At 40.2% G+C, this 23,124-nt stretch overlaps 1 protein-coding gene across 1 annotated transcript in view; it reads right to left on the reverse strand.

Moving 5' to 3' along the window:
• Positions 1-19,413, reverse strand: part of PTGER3 (prostaglandin E receptor 3) — an 86,741-nt gene extending 67,328 nt beyond the window's left edge. Inside the window, exon 1 of the mRNA XM_019727751.2 lies at positions 17,947-19,413. Coding sequence (XP_019583310.2) covers positions 17,947-18,840 — 894 coding nt within the window. The 5' untranslated portion in view covers positions 18,841-19,413. The remainder of the gene's footprint in view (positions 1-17,946) is intronic.
• Positions 19,414-23,124: the final 3,711 nt, after the last annotated feature.

Raw genomic sequence — 23,124 nt, forward strand, 5'->3', positions numbered from 1 at the left:
TGATAAACTTTGGTTTTCAAAATGCTCATTTGAAAAGAACCTGCTTTTCTTTTTCAGGAAATTAGACTTTACAAAAACACTTAAACTGTGATTAGCACTACCAATTTATACCAGGTTTGAGGGAAATCTGAAAAAGATTAAATTCACATTATATGTGATGCAGGAAAATGGAACGGGATAACCTGTCGTCTTCTTTGTTTTCCCCACTTAACTTCTTTGGCCTCATCTGTCGACTTCAAGTCTTACCATTGGATCCAACAGCAAAGTGTTTAATAGGAACCAGAAAGAAGCAAACATGAAGAAGAAACCTCACTGTCCCATGATTCAAATGCCTTACTCCTATAAGGATTATAGGCTCCTATGAGAAGGTCAACAGATCCCAACACCTGAATCCTTTAGCTCCCACTGTCCTTAACACGGGAGTTCAATGAAGGCAGTTTTTACTGCACTGCTTAGCATTTTAGGGAAGGTTTCAATCAAGTAATTACAAAAAGTAGTATCAAGTCTCTATTACTATTTATGGGACAATGATTTTGGTGATTTCATTTTAAAACCTATATTTGATGTAAGTATTTTCAAGAATGGTTTTGCAGGAAGTGGTGGATAGATGTATTGAGATGTGACAATATCCAGCTCCCTACCCCATTGAATCAGAACAACTCTGTTTTCATCTGTTTCTCTAAAAAGATTTATTGAAATTGTTTCCCCAGATAAAACAATTGGAAAATCATTGGTCTAAGGCAGCTCTATCCAAAAGAAATGTAATTCAAACCACCAGTGTAAGCCACACACATACTTTTAAGCTTTATGGTAAACACATTATTAAACAAAAGGAAACATGAAAATGTCAAGTTGATTTTAATAATATATTTTAATTTATCAAATATATCTGAAATGGTATTTCAACAAGTAATATAAAATTATTAATGAGATATTTTACATTATTTTTGTACTTAATGTTCATCTGATGTGTATTTGATGCTTATACTATATCTCAATTTGGAGTAATCACATTTCCGAGTGTCCAATAGCCGCACGTGGCTAAGTAGTTACCATATTGGACAGTGTAGGTCTAGTGCTTTATACTTTCTATACGCCCTTCCACATATATCCTTTCAATTAAATTGCATCGGTATAATCACTGTAGTGCCCACTATTGATGGCCTATCCAGCAACCATTCTTCCATGTCACCTTCTCATCAACACAATTATTTTCACTGGAGCCTAAGTGCTTCAGGACTGACCTATCCCCAGCTACCGGAATGTGCCTAGATTAGGGATGATGATGTGACCCCAAACTAGGCAATGAGATCCAAGAAGTTGTTCCCTAAGGATATCTTAGCAAAACTTTCTTCATTTTTAGGAGAGAGCCAATGAAAAACACAGCTTCTCTCTCCTGCTAGAGGTGAACTAGGAAGCATGTACTACCTAGCAACCATTCTACTACCTGAGGGGAACCAGCCAGAGGTAGGATGACCTCAACGCCATAGACAGCCAAAGATGGGACAGGCCTTGAGCCTTGATGACAATGCTGAGCTGGATTAACCAACTGTGAAGGTTGTTCTAACTCTGGATTTGCTGTTATGGTTTTTATTCCAAAACCACCTCTAATAACCACGGTGGGGAATATAAATAGATGGAAACTTCTGAGCGTCTCTGAAGCATTATTTTCCCCTTTCTCTATTATTTTTACTGTTTCCCATTGTTGCTAAAATTCCTCATTGTTTAATTGCTATCCCCAGGGCACTTTACCAAATACCCTTTTTGTTATTTTCTTCTTTGGAGACCAAGCATTAGAGTATCTGTTTTCTAGTGCTTTCATCCACTGTTTCTAATTAACTTCTCTTTTCCACTACAAAAATAATGCCGTGTCTCCCATTCTTGTTTATCTGAAAGGCATTTTTTAATCTTTCTAAGAATTTTTATTACTATCAGCAATGTAGAAACAATAAAAGTAACAAACAAATCAAAAGATACAATGTTTTTAAAAATGCTCACAAGTTTGACTGTATAAATAGTACGAACTAGTCATTAGTTACAAGGTGGATTGGTGGTTTTGGAATAAAAAACACTTGGGGTTGATATTCTCAAAATCATTTACCAACAGCAGGCCTTAAAGCAAAAGTGGCTTATACAGCAAAATACAATACAATAAAATAAAGCTTTAAAAAAGAAATAAATATCATCTACCTTGAAGGATTTATGTGAAGATTCAAAACCATTAACATATGTAAAACTCAGCCACAGAATTTATACCTCGATTTTTCTGATTCCAAATCTAGGGTCCTTTTCACTTTATTACAACTACTTTTCTTCATTCATCCCACAACCATTTACTGAGTGGCTACTATGACCCAGGAAGCTTTATAGATAAAAATAGCAAAGTCTCTGCCCTTAAGTAGTGTACAGTTTACAGTGAATCAGACGAATGAATGGATATTAACAAGAGGGGGCCTGTTTATTTTCGTGATTCGTTTCATAGGCTATAAAATCAGAAAAATACAGATTTAAAAGTCAATTCTGCTTTTTGTTAACTTTGTGACCTTGGGAAAGTTACTTAAAATCTCAAAACCAATTTCCTCATCTGAAAAAGGAGATAACAGTATATCCCCTCAGAGTGTTGTTGACAGAACAAAATGAGATTATGAAATGCTTAGCTCAGTGCCTGTTGTAAAGTAAGCATTTGTCTACTGTGGGCAATAATCCTCATTGTCATAATTAATATGACAACTGCAAATATAACTGTACATAACTATGTGCAAAAGGTATGCACAGGCGTTATGAGGCAGAGGAGGGGCATTCAAATCAGTCTCCAGGTTCAGGGAAGCACCGCTCCCTAAAACAGCAGATGCTTCTGGAGAGTTTGGAAAGACAGAGTTCATACTTCTAAGTGTGAAACTGTGTGAATCATTTTAGGAACTGCAAATAGATCTTTAAGACTGAAAGTAAGGATGCTGGGCGAGGAATGGAAAATGAGTGGTAAGTGTTGACAAATCCAAGATTTTAAGGATTAAATTTAGGAATCTGAAGCCTTTTAATCTGAATGAGAGGGTGCTAGACAGTAGCCTACATTCCATGTGAGAGAGTCATTGTAACACACTGAGGCTTCCTACGGCTTTTTCTCTTCTCTATAATTATAAGGAAAAAAGATGAAAGCATGTTTGCAAGAATGCATTGCAACATGCTAAAAGTTTTAAAACTGTCAAAACAAATTTTCTAATTTTGACTGTAGTCAAACACTTTTCCACTAAGCAAAGGGAACTCAATAAACAGTTTTGTTTTATAAATAGTTTCGTAAAGAGAATACTATTTGTGAATTGTATTAGCTCAAAAATGTTTGCCTAGTAAAACTTTACCACTGTATGTGAGTGTTCCAGGCCTGAACAGACAGACAGAACTGGATGAAACGGATGCCACCCCTTTACAGAAAACACTACATTGTAGGTAGCACAGGGAACAGAATCCTTTGACACATTATTGTAGGACAAGCAAAAATTCTTGTTACCTTCTACAGGGATTTTCATAATATGTTCTGGAGAAACTCAAGCTCCTAAGAAGGCCAATCAATTCATGAATCAACGAAGATTTTGCAGGAAATCTTGAATCACTGTGATCGTCTGACCCGGTCAGCTTCTGTGATGATTGACTATTCTCAATCAGTCTGCTGTTTTGTGTACAACATTTTCAAAGAAGTAATTTGAAAATGTTTTAATAAACTAATATTAAAGAGACAACCAATAGGAAACAGAGCATTGCAGCATAAAAAAAAGTCTAGTGTCTACCAATTTCTTGGGCTATAATTCGGGAAAAATGTATAATCATTTGAATCTTAGTAGGTGCAACTGAAAGATGGAGACAAAAAAATACCACGCTGATCAACTGTTGTGAAGATTAAATAAGATAATATAAAGGGCTTAACATGGTAATTCTCAAGTACTGCACATAGTAGGGCTTTGGTAAATATGTCCTTTTGTGGGTCTCTTCAGCTTCCTCTCCACCAGTCTCACTGCCACTCCAACTCCCACATAACTGACATGATCACACACACACACACACACAGCTTGTAAGACACATTACTGTCGTAATATTTCTAAAAATTAATTATATAGTAACAATCAACCCCTACCTTTTATTATTAATACCCCAATTTTGAAAACCATTCTCTACACATACCAAGGAGGAGAGAAATCCCAGCACTTCCCCCTATCACCTCTCATTTCAAAAACAAGATTCTACAGGTGCTTGATCCTTCCACTAGTGACCCCTTTGCTACAGCCAGGGGGTGAAAAGGCCCAAACTAAGGCTCTTACACTCAGGATTTTGAATCTTGAAAGAGAGAAGTCCTGCCTGACTTCCAAACTTGGCCTACCAGCTTTCTATGGCCCGTGAGCCCCCAGTATCCTTTTCACATATGCCCTTTGTGCTTGGAGTCCAATTCTGGTGATTGCAACCAAGAGCCAAGTTTAGGGAGGAGACTAGAGCTGGAGAGGAAGTCAGAAGACATTCCCACGTTTCCTAAAATTGATTTACAGCACAATTTAATGAGAAATAGATGCTAGAGAAAAAAAAAATTCAAAATGTTCCCGAACATCTTTCATAGAACAAAAGTTAATATGAAAAAATTTACTGCTGAATCTAGGCAAATCCTTAGTCTATTCTTGGAGGAAATTGCTACCACTAAATAAACGTAAAAATCTGCCACCCAGCAAGTTGGCTGTTAGCACATTTACTGAGAAAGATGCCAGATTAATGTCAACCCAGACTATAACTCACCTTGATAGAAAAAAAAAAAATCAAGAAAGAACTTTTTTCTTTCCTGGTCTCCTCCTATGGTTCTAACATAGTGTGACCTTTCAGAGCCTTATGCAAACACCTCTGTTCCATTGTAAACCTTACATTATGCTCTTAACTCACATCTGGACAATTCTCTGAGCCTAAATCTTTAGTGGTAGCTTAACAAAACTCACATTAGTCTTTGAAGATGAAGCAAGGTTCTGAGACTTTATGTTATGTTTGTTTCTTGTATTCACAAAAGAAAACAAATAAAAAATAACAATAATAATAACAATAATGGAAGGAAGGAAGGAAGGAAGGAAGGAAGGAAGGAAGCAAGGAAGGAAAGAAGGAAAGAATGAAGGTAAGAATGAAGGAGAAAAGGAAGACAGACTTATGCTGAAAAAGAGCTTCCAGATGACATATTCACTGAAATATTGTATTGCTGTAAAAGCAAAATTAAAACCCCACATGCAGACTGTAAATATAAACCTATTAACCAAAGGCTTTGAAAAAAGAACATAGGACCTTGCCAACAAGCTACAAAGCTATGTTTTAGGTTGGTTCCTTAGAAACAAATCCTGAATTGGGGATTCTGACACATGGCAAGAAATCAAAGGGAGAGATACAGAGAGTCCTGGCTTCAGTCTTCCATAGGGCCACCTCCACTCTTAGCAACCTCAGCAATCTATGTGAATCAAGCAATCCCATATCCCTCTCTTTTTTTTTTAGCTTGGTCCAGATCTTGTCCTGGGGGTCATGATTCTTATGACATCCTACTATTTTGTGAGCACACTTTGCTTGCTTTTCTTTCTCTGTGCGACTATTCTGATTCATGTCTCAGAAAACAACAAAAAACAAAATAGCTTCCATTAGACAGAACTTAATCCCGACTCTGCCATTACTAGCGGTGCAAGCTTTGGAGCAGTAACATCTTTCTTAAGGAGCCAAGTGGAAAAGCATTTGTGGACAGATAGCCACCTCACTACTGGAAGCCCAGAAAAGAAAAGAGCTCCCTATTTCTTGTCAGAGTCACAGGACAGGCATTAGAGAACTTCTAGAATGTCTTGTAAACTCTGTCTCCAAAACACTTCTGTAAATATATTCACGTCTCCACCGCCATCCCAGCTGTCATCATCTCAAGACCCTGGACATCAATAACCTTCTACATGGTCTCCCCACTCCCACTCTTGCCTTTCTGCAATCTAGTCTTCACACAGCTTCCAGAAGGATCTTTTCAAAACATAAATCCATTAATGTCATATTAATGTCATTCCCCTGCTTCAAATCTTCCAGTGTTCTCTTAAAATAATATGGAAATGCCTTAGTATGGACTTACATGCCCTAACACAGTTTTTCACTTCAATTTACAGCACTCCACTCCCTCCCTTCTCATTTCACTTGAGCCATACTGGCTTTCTTTCTGTCCCTTGAACACACCAGGTGAGGGCCTTGCGGTTCCCTTTGCTTGGAATGCTTTTCCTACAGATTGTTCATACCTGGTTCTTTCCTTTCATTCAAGTTTCAGCTTGAATGTTTCCTCTGAGAGGCATTGTCCCCTGACAACCCAATGTATATAAAGTTTTCCAGGCTCCCTCTATCATATTATGCTACTTTATTTTCTTAAGAATATTTATCACAATCTCAATTCTAGTTTATTTGTTTGTTGATTGATTTTCTCCTTCAACTAGAGCTCATGTTCCTCAAGAGCAGGAAACTAGTCTATTTCACCCCTATAGTTCCAGTATCTAGAACTGTGTTGAACACAGAGTGGGTACTCAATAAACAATCACCGAATACAGGAGTGGATAAATGAATTGTAAATGGTCCTCAGCTTTGTCAGAATTGACAATGGAAAATAACATTGCTTTTTTGAGTCACAACCTCAATTTTCTCCAGGGAATCATTTGGTAGAGAAGACATTCCTTGAGGACAAAGGCCAGGCCGTTGTTCAATAAAGTGCCAGTTAAATGCATTAATACACCATGTCCTGCCCCTGACATTGTCAAGATTATTTCATGTTATTTTCCTTGATAGCTGATATAGAAATATAGTACCATACAACTTTAAAAACAAAAGATGTCTCCAACTAAATTTAGTATAAACCAAGGACTAGAATTAGTACCATGCCAATTCAATCAGTATAAGGGAAACAAAATTTTTCTAATAGAAAGAACAACTCAAGATGTATTGGGCTACTCTGAGGCATCATTGCTTGGAGGAAAGAACTTGGCCTTTGAATCCCACTTACTAGCTCTGTTACCTTGAACAAATTTTCAACCTCTTTCAGCTGTAGTTCTTTATTATCTGTAAATTGGAGCTAATAATGTCTACCACAGCAGGGTTGTTGTAAGAAATGAAGAAAATTATTTGTGAGAAAGAGCCTGGCTCAATGTGTGTCTCTAATAAAATTCTTTGTACCCCTTAAAAAGCAACAAATTTCCTATAAGTAAAGAAGTTCAAAGCTTAGACAATTTCACCAAGAATATTCTAGAAAGAGATCAAACATTACATGGGATGTTCCACTAAATAACTTTCATGAACCAAGAGATTTTATAATGTGAACTGTCTTGTTGTACAAATATGGAAAGGAGTACAGTAGTACCTCAGTTTTCGAACGTCTCTGTTGACGAACATTTCGGTTTACAAATCACCATAAACCCGGAAGTAAATGCTTTGGTTTTCGAACACGCCTCGGAAGTCGAACATGTCATGCAGCTTCCGCTGAGTGCAAGATCCTATCTGAGGCCTAGCTGTTGGCTATTTTTGAACGTTTCAGAACTCGAATGGTCTTCCGGAATGGATTCCATTTGAAAACCGAGGTACCACTGTATAGAAAAACTATACAACTTGCCCATGATGAAATACAAATTCCGATCAATCTTCAAGGCAATCTACCAACGCACTCCTCCCTCCCTCCTCCTTCAATCCCTCTTTGACTTCTAATATTCCTGATATTCTCATCATGCTTCAACAAAAACCGATGTGCTTACTATTCCCAGTGCACCTGGCTCAATTTTTTCCTCTGTGCTTCTGCACAGACTCCCTCCTTCCACCAATTCTAAGCTACGTTATGTCCCTGCTTTTTTTTTTTAAAGCAACACGTGTGGAAAAAAATGTTTTTCCTTATTAACGTCTCTACATCTCCATCCGACCTCAGTACTCAAGGACTCTAATGCCCCACTTCTTTTAATTCCTAAGGCAATGTGAGTGATCTTTTTAATACGTGAAGCAGATCAAATCATTCCCTCACTCAAAGTTTTTACTTGCTTTTCATCATACTTCAGATGCAAATCTAAACTCCCACACAAAAATGATGAAGTTCTGCGTGGTTTGGCCCTGCCCTCCTCCCTAGCCTCACCTTGCAGGCACTCTCGTTTATTCGCACTAATCCATCCATCTTGCCTTCATTTAGTTCCTCCAGTGCTTCCAGCTCTTTCCATTCACATGCTGCTATTTCTTCCTCAAAGTATCATCTTTCAGGACTCGTCATAAATGGCATTTTCTCAGTGAGGCCCTCCATAACCACCTCACTCCTTACTAACACGTCAAGAGGGGGTCTTCTTTGACAGTCTCCCAGAGCAACTTTTTCTTGCCTTCCTAACACGTCCATTGTTTTAGTGATGTAGAAGCTCCTGGAAGCTGCTCCCTGCTTCACTGTTCATGTGGGCAGAGCAAGTCACACTGGAGCAGATGTTACAGAAGTGACAATTATTTTACTTTGGCAAATGTACAGCAAGTAGATTTACATAGTAGAAATGTGTGTGATACAACAAAGTAAAATCCTTACAATACTCATGGTATACACTGCTGTTTATTTGAGAAGAGGTAAGCCATCATGCTTCGAGGACCTAGCATCTTCTGAAACAATGAGGCCAAGAAACCTAATCTTTTCTTCCAAGATTTGAAGCCTGGAAACTTAAAGCAGAGAGGCTTTGGCTATATTCACTAGAGGAAAAAGCCATGAGAAGTCTTAAAAGAAAATTCATTGGAAGGGAAAAGCAAATGTGTCAGGGGGTGTTCTGAGTACAACCCAGAGCCTAAGGACCCAAGAGAGAGGGCTGGCTCCCGACAGCACGCAGCCTAAGGCCAGCTGCCCTCTGGGGCCACGTTCTCTAGCTCAGTGGCTGTGCTCTGGGAAATTATTGCTGAGATTTATAGCTGGAGTCATGGGTGTGAATTCATGTTCTGTCTAACGATGGCATCGAAGCACAGGCTGTATAAGGACATGCTCCAGCAGCAGTGGACCAGCACTGACTGTCCCTCTGCCCAGACAAGGCCACTGTGCAGTAGCAGCAACGTGTGGCAGTGAGAGCAGCCACAGTAATGACCCAGCAGCTGGGTTACATTTGCTTATTGGAATGATTGTTTATGTACTGTCTACCTTTGCATATTGAGAGTTTCATGAAAGAAGATAGCATGTCTGCTTGGCTTACCATCAGGCCTACCAAGAATAGCACAGTTGCACACTGCTCAAAAAGGAGTGACATTCACACAGAATAGAGTGCGAATAGGGCCTCCTAGAGCTATGTAACTGCTCAACACACACAACCATATGATTCAGCCCTGGTCACCATTGCATCACCAGGGTCAACAGAGTGGTAAGCATACAGCAAGCACTCTATAAATATTTATAGAATGACTGTATAAAAGAACGCATGGTCTACTTTGTCCATTTGGATATATTTCTACGCTTCTTCCTAAGAAGTTTCTGGATGTTTCCCCCATGCATCTAAAATAGTATGCTTGACAAGGACGATTTTATCTATTGAGAGCCCCAGGAAGTCAGAACTGAAGAGAAGGTTAGAGCCGATAATTGTTTTATCTTACTGAAGAGGAAAGGGAAAACCAGAAAGTTAACTTCTGTCATGTGGTGGAAAAGCCAAGACCAGAACCCAGGTCTTTTGCCTTCCCACGCCTTATTCTCTCTGTGGCCCTCACCTGCTTCTTCAGTCCCTTTATTTGGTTCCTCTCACAAAACAGAGAAGATTGCTCACAAGTCAGTGGTCACTTACTCACTCACTGTCACTCGTGCCTCAGGACTGTTCAGATCCTCCTCTATTTGGGGTAATGAGGATGTGGTGTTTCTACCTGACCCAAACAAGGACGTTCTCAGGGAAATTTCACACCTCAAGACTGTAATAAAAAGTTCCACTTTACTGTCTGGTGAATTCCCCCAAATTCATCTTATCTTTCACAATCTCTCTCTTTGTTTTCAACATTAACATACATTGTTTTGCAAATTTGTTGATGAATCACGCCAATAGCAGCATATTCTCAACCACAGAAAATGACAATATTCAGAAAGAGGAACAAAAAGATCAACTCTACTTCCAGGAAATATCAAAGGATTGGTGAAAAGAATATTTTTAAAATTACACTTTTGGGATCAATAATTAATTAAAATAAATAGGCTTCTAGCTCTAACTTGACCTTTTGTTTTTATCTTACCAAGATTTTTAAAAATAGTAATGCTGTTTTGGGGCGAACGGGTGGCTCAGTTGGTTAGAATGTGAGCTCTGGGCAACAGGGCTGCTGATTCGATTCACACATGGGCCAGTGAGCTGCTCCCTCCTTAATTAGAATGAAGGCAACAAGCTGCAGCTGAGCTGCCTCTGAGTTCTGGGACAGCCGGGTGGCTCAGATGGTTGGAGTGAATACTCTCAACCACAAGGTTGCTGGTTCGATTCCCGCATGGGATGGTGGGCTGTGCCCCCTGCAACTAACAATGGTGACTGGACTGGGAGCTGAGCTGCGCCCTCCACAACTAAGACTGAAAGGACAACAACTTGACTTGGAGCTGATGGGTCCTGGGGGGGGAACAAAAAAAACACACTGTTCCCCAATAAAGTCCTGGAAATACACACTATTCCCCAATAAAGTCCTGGTCCCCTTCCCCAATAAAATCCTAAAATAAATAAATAAATATAAAAATAGTAATGCTGTTTGATATGAGATTTATCCTGTCCTTACATCACAGGACTCTCATCTAAATTAATAGCTAATTGCCTTCTTTTTAGCAGAATTAAGGTATGAAAAATCAAGCCTCCTCTTCCATCTCTGCCACCATTTTTCATTTTTACATTTATGATCCTTAAATGCCTGTCATAAAATAATATGTAGATTTTGAATAAGCACCACTGTCAGCCATTGAAATGTCCTCCTTATGAATGCTGCCCGAGAGAATGTCTGGGTGGGCCACTTGATGGGAAAATTATACTCTGTGTTATTTGTAGGCTGCAAATAATATGAATGCTTTGTCAGGACCTGGTTAAACTCTGAGGCATTTTACAACTCTATGATGCTCACAGTTTGGTCTGATTTAAGGCTTGTGTAAACTCAATTCTGGGCAGTGAATCAGGGGTGAGAGTTCTGTTCAGCCCCGACATTTGTGATCACCTGTGAAGAGGTGGCACAGGATCTACCCTTAAAGAGGTTTACAGGAACATCTGACCTAGGACATAACTAGATGCAGAACTAATTCAACTCACACATTTGCACAAGGACAGGTCTGAGCACACAAAGAAAGACAGGAAAAAGTGCCTCCCTACAAAGACAGCAGACACATTCTAAGACCTGCAGGAGAGGTCTTCAGAGCACAAGGTTACTCCCAGGTTTAAGAAAAAGGGGAGATGGCATCCAGCATGTTTTGGATTTAGATAGTTAACTGGCAGCTGTGAGGGGGAAAGGATTCCAGAGCTGAGAGAATGCAGGAGATCGATGGCGGCGGGAATGGGCAAGAGGGATGAACTACAATATCTTGTCAAAGTTTATGCACATGTGGTTTACCATTTTTCTTATTTTATTTTTTTCCAAAAAGTTATATTCTCTGCAACATATTCCCCCTAGTGAACTATAACTAATCAAGCTGTGAAACATCACTTGTCTCGTTTCTCCAGGTTCCTGGGGAGGTCTATCTGAATACAAGTCATTATCATCCAGTAAAATATCATAGTAGTATTCCTAATACGGAAGGGGTATTCCCAATTATTCTCACATACATTTATCTTGGTTTTCATTACAATCCTGTGAAATGAACTGGGTAGGTGTTTTTCTTACTATTTTATAGAAGAAAATAGTTCACAAAGATATCAAAGTGAATTATCTAAGGGCACACAATTAATTGTTTATGTAACTGGGACCATACCCTGCCTTCTAATTTGGGTGTTTAGATATTCAGTCAACAAGCATGTATCGGGCATACCTTTATTACAGCAGGCAGTTATGATACTTCCTAAGGAAAAAAAAACAATCAATGCACAAGACAGATACTTTACCTACCCTCAGGAGGTCAATTACCCAATACATCCAATGAAGTGTGACTCAGATTATGACAGATAGGTGCCGTGGGACTAAAGGGCCAAAGCACCCAACCAAGCCTAGAGAGGATGAAGGAGGGCTTCTCTAACCAAGTGACTGGTAACTTGAGACCTTAGCCAACTCAAGAGGGATGACTGGTTGGAAGCTATTGTTGAAGGACTAACGGGTCAAGTGGCAAGTAGAAAAATGAAGAGACAAGTGTTCTGAGTAAAGACAGCAGAGTCACGGAGAATTTCCACTCCATAGTGCTACTTCCCTGTGTGTGTGTATATGTATCCCTCTTGTTAAAAAAGTCACATGCTGTCCAGTGAGCATTTCTGTATAAGAATGAATCACTAGGTTTAGTATAAAATGTTGACATACACTTAGGAGACCAGATATACGAGGAAACCCAAGAAAAATGAGTCTCCTTCTTTGGTTACCCTCTTTAATCTATGAAAACTGAAATTTTTTCTAGAGAAAAGGGGGACTTGAGAGGCCATCTAATAATCCTCAAGAAGCATGGCAGGAGTTGAAATACAAACTTCTTACCTGTATGTAAGGAATTGAGGAAAATGGTGGTGTCAGAATCTGACAGATTACAGTTGAAGACCTTAGAGTTGTAAGGCATAAATAAGATAAATGTGGAACTCTGGTGGATTATAAAAATGCTACAGAGGGGTGGCCGATTAGCTCAGTTGGTTAGAGTGCAGTGCTCTTAACAATAAGGTTACCGGTTCGATCCCCACATGGGCCACTGTGAGCTGCTCCCTCCACAACTAGATTGAAACAACCATTTAACTTGGAGCTGATGGGCCCTGGAAAAGCACACTTAAATAAATACATAAAATGTTAAAAAATATATATCCTTTAAAAAATGCTACAGAACTGTGAGGAGTTTTGTGTGTGTGTGGGGGGGGGGGGACGTGGGGAGCATTTCCCCCTACTGCTTCCCTGTAATGCAAGGCCAAAATTGAAAAGTGAAACATGACTACCACCCCTCAGAACCCCCAAAGGAATCATTATCTGTTACAAATGCTTGTAGTGCATATTCCTGAGTGTCGTTCCCAGAAAAATGAACCTGTGGAAACTTTCATAATTGAGTTACTGACCTTTACAGCTTTTTTAAAAGAGAAAGGCCAATGAGTCACAATTATGATACCACTCTAGAACATCTGAATTTCTTCAAATCTGATGGCTTAAGAACTGTTTAACTCTTGGCGCCTTCTCTGATAAACTTAAAATAAAATAATCTGCATTTTTAAACTCTGATTTATCTCAATCTTCAAGTTATATTGGCTTCTGGATATATCATTTAGATAACCCTCCATCTTTTAAACCGTGTCCAAAAGCTCTAGTCACTCATTCTTAGAGAAAAAAAATTGACCAGTCTCTTTCATTGAACCATGATTTCCCTAAATAAGAAAACCTGAGAATAACATCAATGGAAAAAAAACTTTAGATATCTATTAGTCCTACCTCTGCACATTATAGATAGGAAGATACATAACTTGCCCAGTGCCACTATTAGGAATAGAATTCATGGCCTCTATTTAAGCAAAGCAGACAAATACCCAACAACTACAACAAACATTGAAAATAAACTCAGAGGCAGATATCCTGAATTATTCTCATTCTAATATTCTTTATCTGAAGAGTTCAGAGTTCTTCATCTGAAGGATGGAGAAAATAGTGGCAACCTTTCAGAATGCAGTTAATGAGGTTATTTACCACAGTGAATAGGACATAGTAGATGTGTAAGAAATGTTTGTTGAATAGATCACTCCTTAAATAGACCATTTTGAATAGCATTAGTTCTCTCTTACCGTTCCTTCTCTGACTCACCTCTTCCCACTGTCTCTCCCCTAAGGCCCTACAACCTGCAAAAGCAAGTCGTAACTGATCTCACTTTCCCATTTCCAGCCGCAATCTATCCACACACTCTACAGCCCTGCCAATCTTTTTAAAACTCTCTCCCCTGTTGAAAAAACCAAAATAGAGTTTCTACTGCCTGCTGGCAAAAGAACACAATCCTCATCTTATGTTCACCCTACTACCTCAATCTGGCCCCCTGAGCCTTTTCAAGGCATTCTTCCCGTGGTTGTCATGTGCACACTCTGTGGCTCCTGGGCACACTCGCTGTCAGCTGTGAGGTCAAGCGATGCCATCCCACATCTTCCCAGAAGCCTAGCAAATTCAGATGGACTTTCTTCCCAGAGCCAATGGCAGTAATTACATCGCATCTCGTATTATTCTCTAATTGTTTCACTCATCAATGTGGTCATTCTACTTCTCTGAACAGATTATCATTCTTTGATCGATTTTTAATATTTACTAAATATCCCTTCTACAGAGTGCCTGAATGTAGTAAACTTGAAAAAAATGTACAAATTCCGAATAATCTCAATTCTTATCAAAATAAATTATAGAAGATTTTTCCTACAATGCCAATTCCCATGCCTAAATATTTTCCTTGAAAGGACATCCTGAATACAGCAGAAATTTATAAGCAGAGAAAATTAGCAATTAAACAACGCTTTTTTATACTATAAAACATCATTATTTCTATAAAATAATCTATCACATATTTATCCCATGTAGTATATTTAAGGCAAATTTCCATTGTCAAAATATATCAGCAATGCCTTAAATTTAAAAAAAAAAATTACATCTACATTGTGAAATATCTTTTCGATTCAAAGCAACTATGTCTGCATTTGTGGCTACCGAGCAGGGAATATGCTGGTTCAAAGTTCAAGGTGAAAGTTTCTAAGGCTGTTTTTTTCCAGTTCCAAAGTTGTAGATGAGAACCTCCATACCTTATACCTCATTTTTCACAATGTTGATGGTTCATTTTATATTTACTGTTTTTAAGATAGTTACAGTATTAGCCACATTCTACCTGTTTGGGGAGTGCCCGGTTTACAAAAGCACAAAATGTACTTACTCATCCTTCTCTGAACAACACCCTAAGGTTATTCCTGCTTCTGAAAACTTGGCTATCATGTCAAATAACTGAACTATTTTGGTGACTGTAGTTCATAAAAAATAAAATAAGAATAAGAATTTAAAAAAAAGTCAAACAGATTGCATTGCTGAGTCAACTGGCTGATTCCAACAGAATGGCAATTTGATGCCCCACGTAAACGGTGGCTAAGAACCGTAGATCGGTCACAGAGACATAATTTTCCACTGTAGTCTTACTTAATTTCACATCTTGTATTGTACTTTGCAAAGTTTCTGGGAAAAAGACAAAGTAAAACATCTTTTGTTTGCACCATAGATAAACCGCTATTTAAGTATTTATGCAGTGGGACCTTGCAGCAGTGGGGATGTGTTCTTATTATAGTCCCTCTCCTCTGCTAACTTTTCCAGCGGTAACAACTGAATATTATTAGTCATGATAGTCCTCCAAGGTAAGATATAATTAGGGTCCTTTTAAGTAGGGAGTTTGGATAATTAGATGAGTATCCTATGCCCAACTCAGCAAAAGCTAACAGGGAATCTATATTTTACCCATAGTTAGAAAAAAAAAGTGTATAAAACAATCTCTCACTTTAACATTACTATACTGAAAATTTAATTCACTAAGTTCTAGTGTTTTCATGCTTACAATTCCCTAATCTACTAAGAAAGCCATTTTGCCAATTTCTTTCCTTCGAAATAGAGCCAACTTTCTACTGGATATCTTTCTGAAGATATGTGGAGATTTCATTTTAATGGTGCACAAAACAGAAGATAGAACCATTTGCTTCAGTTTAAAATATACTTATTTTGGAAATCTTGAATGTATCCTCTTCAATACAATCAATCACATGTTAAATTTAGTTTAAGTTTAATATTTTCATATAAAGAAAATGAATTTCATATAAAGAGAACTGAATTAATCAAATGTCTGATAAAATGCTGCAAAATGGATATTATTTGAATGCAGATATCAAATGAAATTAAATAAGACTACTTCCAAATACAGTTTTTCTTAAGAGAGTGAGTTTGGCCATCCCAGGCTACAATGTTCAGAATTGATCTAAATTCCTTCTAAGGCCACTATGCTCATGGTATTAGAATCCAACTTTTGAAATAAAAGACACACTATGTACATAGTTTCTCTTCTACTTAAAAAAGAGCAACAACTATAAGTCTGCTAACTGTATGGATAATGGATAAGCATTTTATGCATTTGATTTAACTGCATTTTCCCCCAGGATATAAAGAGTGATAGAGCAAACTCAAAGATGTGGAACTCAAATGACAGTTATGAAAAAAATCAGCTACTTTGTTGCCTTTAAAGTTATATTAATTACTGCACTTTAGTAAAGTGTGTATTATTTAGAACTATTTTCCCCTCCTTTCTGGCCACCTACACACTCCATTCCTCAACCATAAAGGTAAACATGTCTAAAATTGGTGCTAGTTTTGATAAGCCATGATGATGAGATCAGCCTAGTTCCTGGAACACAGAACTGTGACCACACAGCGACTTGCGGGCAGTTAGGTCCCAACCTAACACTCCTCGTCACCACACATTGTCATCACTGATTTGGGGCCAAGACTTGTGCTCTAAATATACTACACCAGTCAAACAGAGGTATTGTGGAATATCTGTTTTGTCACATGAAAGGGAAGGTGGGAGGGGAAAAGAAACTTTGGTTCTATTTTTAAATGCAAGGAATTTAAAACTATAAATGGTGTACAACAATGTCAATGTACTTAACATCACTGAACTGTACGTGTAAAATGATTAAAATGGTCAATTTTACGCTATGTATATTTTACCACAATTTAAAAGGAAACCTGGATGAGTGTGAGTTCTGAAAACAGTGTCTATGGGTTTCGAAAGTTTATTATAGTATGCGTTTCAGAAGTTTTTCACAACTGTCTAAGAAATTCCCAGGTCCAATAGATAGTTGGTTATAAGTGCCGCAGTGACCAGATTGCACTCTCTGCAACAAAACTCCTATTAAGCCAGTCTGCTTGGGGGCCAGTAAGCATCCATTCATTAGGAATTAGAACACAACATTTATCCACAGAAATCTCTAGCTAAAAGTTCCATAGGAAAAACTTTGAAAGAATGATGAAAGGCTATTAGACAAGGACCCTGTGCAAACATCACTTGCTCCCAGACTGAGCCCTTATGAGGAGTTGGGAAACGCAGAAACCTCTACCTTCCATCCCAGGATTGGCCTTGCCCCAGTCCTACATAGTTGCCACAAGGGTCAGAGGGAGTTACCAGGCCTCGGGGTCCCACTGAGGATGGGTTCAAGCACTTCCTAGAAGCTCCAGGCACCATTCCAAAAGGTTGAGGCTGGCTGCAACTACAAGATGCAGCTTCACTCTCCTGCCTCTAGTCAAGAGTGAGCCTGCCAGGAAGGTTATCACCGGCTGCACCCAAAGAGAACGCAAAGAGGCTCAGAAGCTGCAAGAGGGCTGTGCCTGTCTGCAGCAGCAGGGAGAGTACTTCTGCAGACTGAAAATCGCCTCAACGTGCGAGAGGTATTTGAAATAAGGAGAAAACCCACAGCACCAGGCTACAGTTGTCATCAGCACTCTATTTCCAATTGCACCGAGCAGAAACCCGTATCCCTGCACATGCACTTCATACATGGGCATCCTCTTACTCTCTCTGATTAGAACGTGAGCTGCCCTATGGTCTCCATGCATGCATAAGCAGAACCTAACGCGATGCCTGGCGCTTGGAAGGCGCTCCGCAAGGAAGGAACTCAACTCTGAAGCTGCAACCAAGACAGCGCGGGCAAAAGTCCTCCCCAACGTTCTGTGGTTGCAAACATACCCCTGCTGGTGCTGTCCCTTTGAGAAGTGAGCAATGCCTGCAGGCACCCCACCCAAACCTATGCATCCCCTGCAACTACCTACCAGCAATGGGGACCAGCAGACCGACAGCACACACATGATCCCCAAAAGTTGGATGGCGGTCTCAGTCGTGATCCGGCCCCACTGGGCGCTGGACTGCGATGCCGTGACTTTAGCCCGGCAGCGGGATACCAGGGCCTTAATGGTGGCCAGGTTGCAGGCGAAGGTGATGGTCAGCGCTGAGAGTCCCAGGAAGGCAAAGGTGGAGGCGAAGAAAAGGTTGCCCCAGTTGCGCGAAGAGCTCGTCCCATTGCCTCCCTCCCCGGTGCTAATGAAGCACCACGTCCCGGGCCACTGGATGCTGTACTGGCCCACACCCAGCACCGGCAACAGGGCGAAAGCGAGCACGGCCAGCCATACACCGAACAGCACCGAGCGGGTGGCGCGCGTCTTCATGTGGCTCGCGTACCAGTGAGGCGCTCGGATGGCCAGCGCCCGCTCGACGGCCATGGCGCTGGCGATGAAGAGCGAGGAGAGCCCAAAGACAGTCATGGTCAGACCAAAGAAAGTGCACAGCCTTCCCGACGGGTCGAGGTGCTCCCAGCGCTGCTTGGACAGGTACACGACGATGACCACAGGGCTGGTGAGCAGCTGCCCCACCAGGTCCGTGAGTGCCAGCCAGCCGATGCACAGCAGAAACGACTTCTTGCGCTTGCTCTCCCGGCGCCGGTAGCTCCGCGACACCAGCAGTATGGCCAGCGCGTTCCCCACGAAGCCGGTGATCAGCATGGTGATCGGGAAGACTACGGACACGGAGCGGCAATCCTCTCCGGCCTCCGGGGGACGCGTGAGGTTGCCCCGCGCCTCGGAGGAGCGCTCCGGCGCCCACATGCCCGCGTAGGAGTGGTTGAGGCGGGTGCAGAAAGGAGCGCTCCCGTAGCCCCGGGTCTCCTTCATGTTGGCTTGGAGGTGAGGAGAGGACGGCGCCGGGCGAACAGCAGCGGGAGCTGGTAGACGGGGGTCAGGAGGCGGTGGAGGTCCGTAGTGACCTGAGCGGGGGCTCGAGTGGGGCTGCGTTCCATGATGCGGGCGCAACCGCCGCCTCACTTTGCTACATGGGTCCCGGAGGAGCCTGGGCTTTCGGACCCCACAGGCAGTCGCTCCGTCGGCTCCGGGAAGCCTCCAGCTCCCAGGCGCGCGGTGGTGCCTGGCTCCTTCTATAAGGCCGAGGGGGGCGGGGCGCCCGTGGGTGTGGGCGTAAGTGCGGTGGGAGGAGGAGGGCGACGCAACTGGGCGCGTCTCTTGGCTGCGGCGTGACCGCGGTCCTGGCCGCCTGGGCTGGGAAAAACTTCAGAGGGATCCTCCCGAAATGCCCCAGCTCCTGGCGGGACGGGATGCTCAGACAGGCCGTCCTTCCCGGCTCCGCGCTTCCTCCTCTCTCAGCCAGGGGAGCGCCCGTGGGCCGCGGGGGCTGAGGTGTCTCTCTGGGCTACCCCGACCCCAAGTTGCCAAGGCGGACCGAGCACTCGCCCTCCTGCTCCACCCACCGACTTTTATACAGGGACTGGGTCCTCCCACTGAAGAGCTTTCTAACCCTTGCAAATGTAACTCACCTGTCCCTAAATAATCTGGGCAGATCCCACCCCTTTGCATAGCTGAGTGGGAACTTTCTCCCCTTTCTACTGCGGGACTCTAGAACGATTTCAGCGGGCCAAGGGGCTCTGTTCTCTGGGGGCGCACCGAAACTACAAAACTAATAGCGCCTCCAGACTTCAGGAAATAGGTACAGGGAAACAAAACAATACCTGATGTCGAATTCAAAGATGAAGGAAGATATCCCAACTACCACCTCCCATCTAAAAACTGTTGGTAGATGTTATGAAGGCCTCCACAATTAGTGAAAATAGGCATGATTGCCTAGTAACATCTTTTATTACAGCAATATTTTGTGTTTCACAAGCATTTGCCCATTTTATCAGAGATCCCCCAAAGTCCCCCAACGTTGCCATTACTGTTACACCCCTTTTATGGAGGGGTCACTGAGGCTCCGTCAAATGAAAGGACGTGCTCAAGACCTTTCAGCAATTCTCCGGTCTGTTTAATTACTAGAAGCACCATGCTCCTCACATGGATACACAGCATCACCACTCTCAGCAGGTGAAAATCAACTGCAAGACCAGTTATCGCCAAATCTAGGGAGGACATGGTTTTTTTGGTCTCTTCACGTTGTCCAGGAAATGAAAAGATGTTTAAAATTATTTTAAAACTTTTTTCCCTTATATTTAAGAAATTATACCGAATCATACAGCACTATGAAGACCATTACTCAGACTTCAGATCTACTTTTGCACCATAACACGTCATTTTCTTTGCCTTGTGTAGCTTAGTTGGTATCCTTTTTGGGTGTAAATGAGTGGTAGGAGATGAGAATAGAATGTGTTCTCCTGCATTCTTTCTTTCTGTGATATTTTCGTTTTGTATGAGAGTTTGAAAAAATATCATTATAGGGTTATGTAAATTTTAAAGGCGAAAAAGCAAAAATGTTAAACTTCATTTTAACATGCATTGATCACATTACTGATTTCATTTTGTGTTTCGCTGTCATTTAAAAATCGTTTGCACTTTTGAATTTTTATTTTTAAATGTCATGTTTCTAATAAAAACAATAGCTAGGAAGGAATAGTGAAGTGGTTTTAAATGTTCCCCAAACTTTTGTCTAATGGTTTGAATTAATCTCAATCCCAAAATTGGGCAAATGTTTTTCTAGAATGTCATTTGAAAAGTAAAATAACATTTGATGGTATTCTGAGATATACACTTTTCCAAAGCATTTGGATGAAAGTACATATTGAATTTAATTTTTCAGCAATAAAATTATAGTGTAATTATAAATTTTATTTACAATTTTAAGACCTTTTCATGATTCCTATAGCTAAGAAAGCAAAGCTGAGCTCTCTCGTTACATCAAAAATTATTCTTTTATATTTGAATTCTTAAAAATTTTACTTTCTCCATTGCAGTGCATGCCATAACCAATTGAACTTTATAATAGTAACAAGCATCAGGACATGAAGTATCTAAAAATTAACATTAGCCTCTTTTACTTGCTGCTACACAAATGCACTAAATGTGCTGCTTATCAGATCTTGGGTGTAATTTTTCCCTTCATTGTTTTGCTTTATCTGATTCTAAGTTGTCTGCTTTGTAGCTAGTCACATTGCAAATGAGTGATTTGGGAATCTTAGGAGTCACACAATAGGACTCTGGCAGTTGGATTCTGGTGGGCACTTTTTACTGTTAGCAGAAACAGTATGCATTTCTGAAATTTGGTCACCAGCACCCTCTAGTGACCACAAGTCTAATAACATGCTATACACTATACTCAAGAGAATTTCTAAAAAACAAATACATGCTTTGCTTAAGGAACCTTTGTTATCTTTCGTAGGGTTCTGTCTTCTCATCAGTACATAACTATGGTCATTTTGTTTCCCTTTGAGCACAGAAACTGGCATGTCTGCCTAACCAATAGACCAATGGAGGATTAAAGTTAGAGTCAAGATAATTGAAAGAACACATATTCAAATGTTTTTTTTAAATTGAAGTCTATATTCTCCCATTATATATTTTAACTAAAATTCTGCCCTAGAAATGATTTTAATCCACTAATTTAATTGTACCCCTCCTGTATCTTATATTTAAAAATTCACAACATATTGATGTTGAGCTGGTGTTGATGAATTTATTCTATTTACTTCTACTGAACTTCTATTAAGAAATCTTAACATAGAGATGGATTCAAAAACAAGATTAATAACTAGTTTCATACAATCAGGTCTTTGATTACCTCATTATGAATGGGAAATATCTGCAATTCTTACTTCATGGAGTCAACTGGTAATTTCATTTTTTGAAGTCATTTATTCAATAAATATTTATTGAGCACCTACTCTACATAAGGTGCTGTACTAGTTGTTAGGGACACAAAACAACCACACAAGTCTATACCTAATATTTTAGTGTGTATTTTATATTTTAGTGCAAAACTCTGGATTTTTTAAATCCTAAATAACTGAAGCAAGAATATTAATCTCAGTGGCTGTAATTTGCCATGGAGGTAGGATCTTATATGAAACACAATTTTAAAAAACTATGTAGTTTTCATGAAAAACTGGGAAAAATATGTACAGTTTTCCTGATCAAATGAGACTTATCTCAGGAACCCAAGGTAAATTTAACACTCAAACATCAATCAATATAATTACCATTTTAGAAAAATAAAGATGTTTTAAGGTCTTTGCTAAATCAAACACCGGGGTACATCGAGTCCCTTTTTATTGACTGCCTTTTCTCCAAACTTTTCTGCCTATTTCTTTACATTCTGAGGATTCACGATTTGGAAGGGTTCTGCTAGGTAATTTGCCTGGATTCAAACTGCCAACATTTCCTCCCCAGAGGTATGCAGCTGCTGCTATCTCTATTCTGTTCTCATGGTTTTTCATGGCTGCTCTTTTAGCCTGGTTCCCTGTGGATTGATCTACACTATAGCTACATAATTTGTTGGTCAGTGAGTGATGGGGGCCACTGTCTCCGTGGTTTCATTGATTATAGGGATTCTCCTCTAATTTCCAGCTTCTCTGACAGCTTTGGGTGGTGCCCTGACATTTTAAGCTTGAAAAAGCTTCAGCTTTCTGCCACCCAGGGTGCACACAGTGGGGAATGCACTCATAGAAGAAAAGCATCAAAGTCATAGATATAGTCCTGAGTAGTTTTACGTTTCAAGACTAGATTACTCACTGTTCTCTGCTTGCTGTTTCACCAGGCCCCGGGGGGATTCTCACTCATGCATAGCTTAGCTGTCAAATAGATTTGGGCAGAAATTCTATTTTATTCCTTTTGTGGTTCTCATTGCCTGGATTTCCTATTTAAATTTGCAGTGGCCTTTCCAGCCTTGAACGCTAAACATTGGCACTTTTTTCCCCCAATAAAGCTGTGATTTTTCCACCATGAATTCCCATGAACATAGTCAGAAGGTTGGACATCACCCTCATTCCAAAATGCCAGTCATTCTTAATTCTTATCCCTTTCAGTTGCAGTGTTTTGAGATTAATCTCTTCTTTGGTTTTTGGTATACTTTTGAATACTTTTCAGTGAATTTTAGTTGTTGTTTTTAAATTTTAACCAGATTTTATAATTTGTTTCCTGAAGGGCAGTGTGATGACATAAAGACATACAGTTCAATAG

Source organism: Rhinolophus sinicus, linkage group LG06 (assembly GCF_036562045.2).
Source record: "Rhinolophus sinicus isolate RSC01 linkage group LG06, ASM3656204v1, whole genome shotgun sequence".
In the NCBI taxonomy this organism is placed as follows: Eukaryota; Metazoa; Chordata; class Mammalia; order Chiroptera; family Rhinolophidae; genus Rhinolophus; species Rhinolophus sinicus.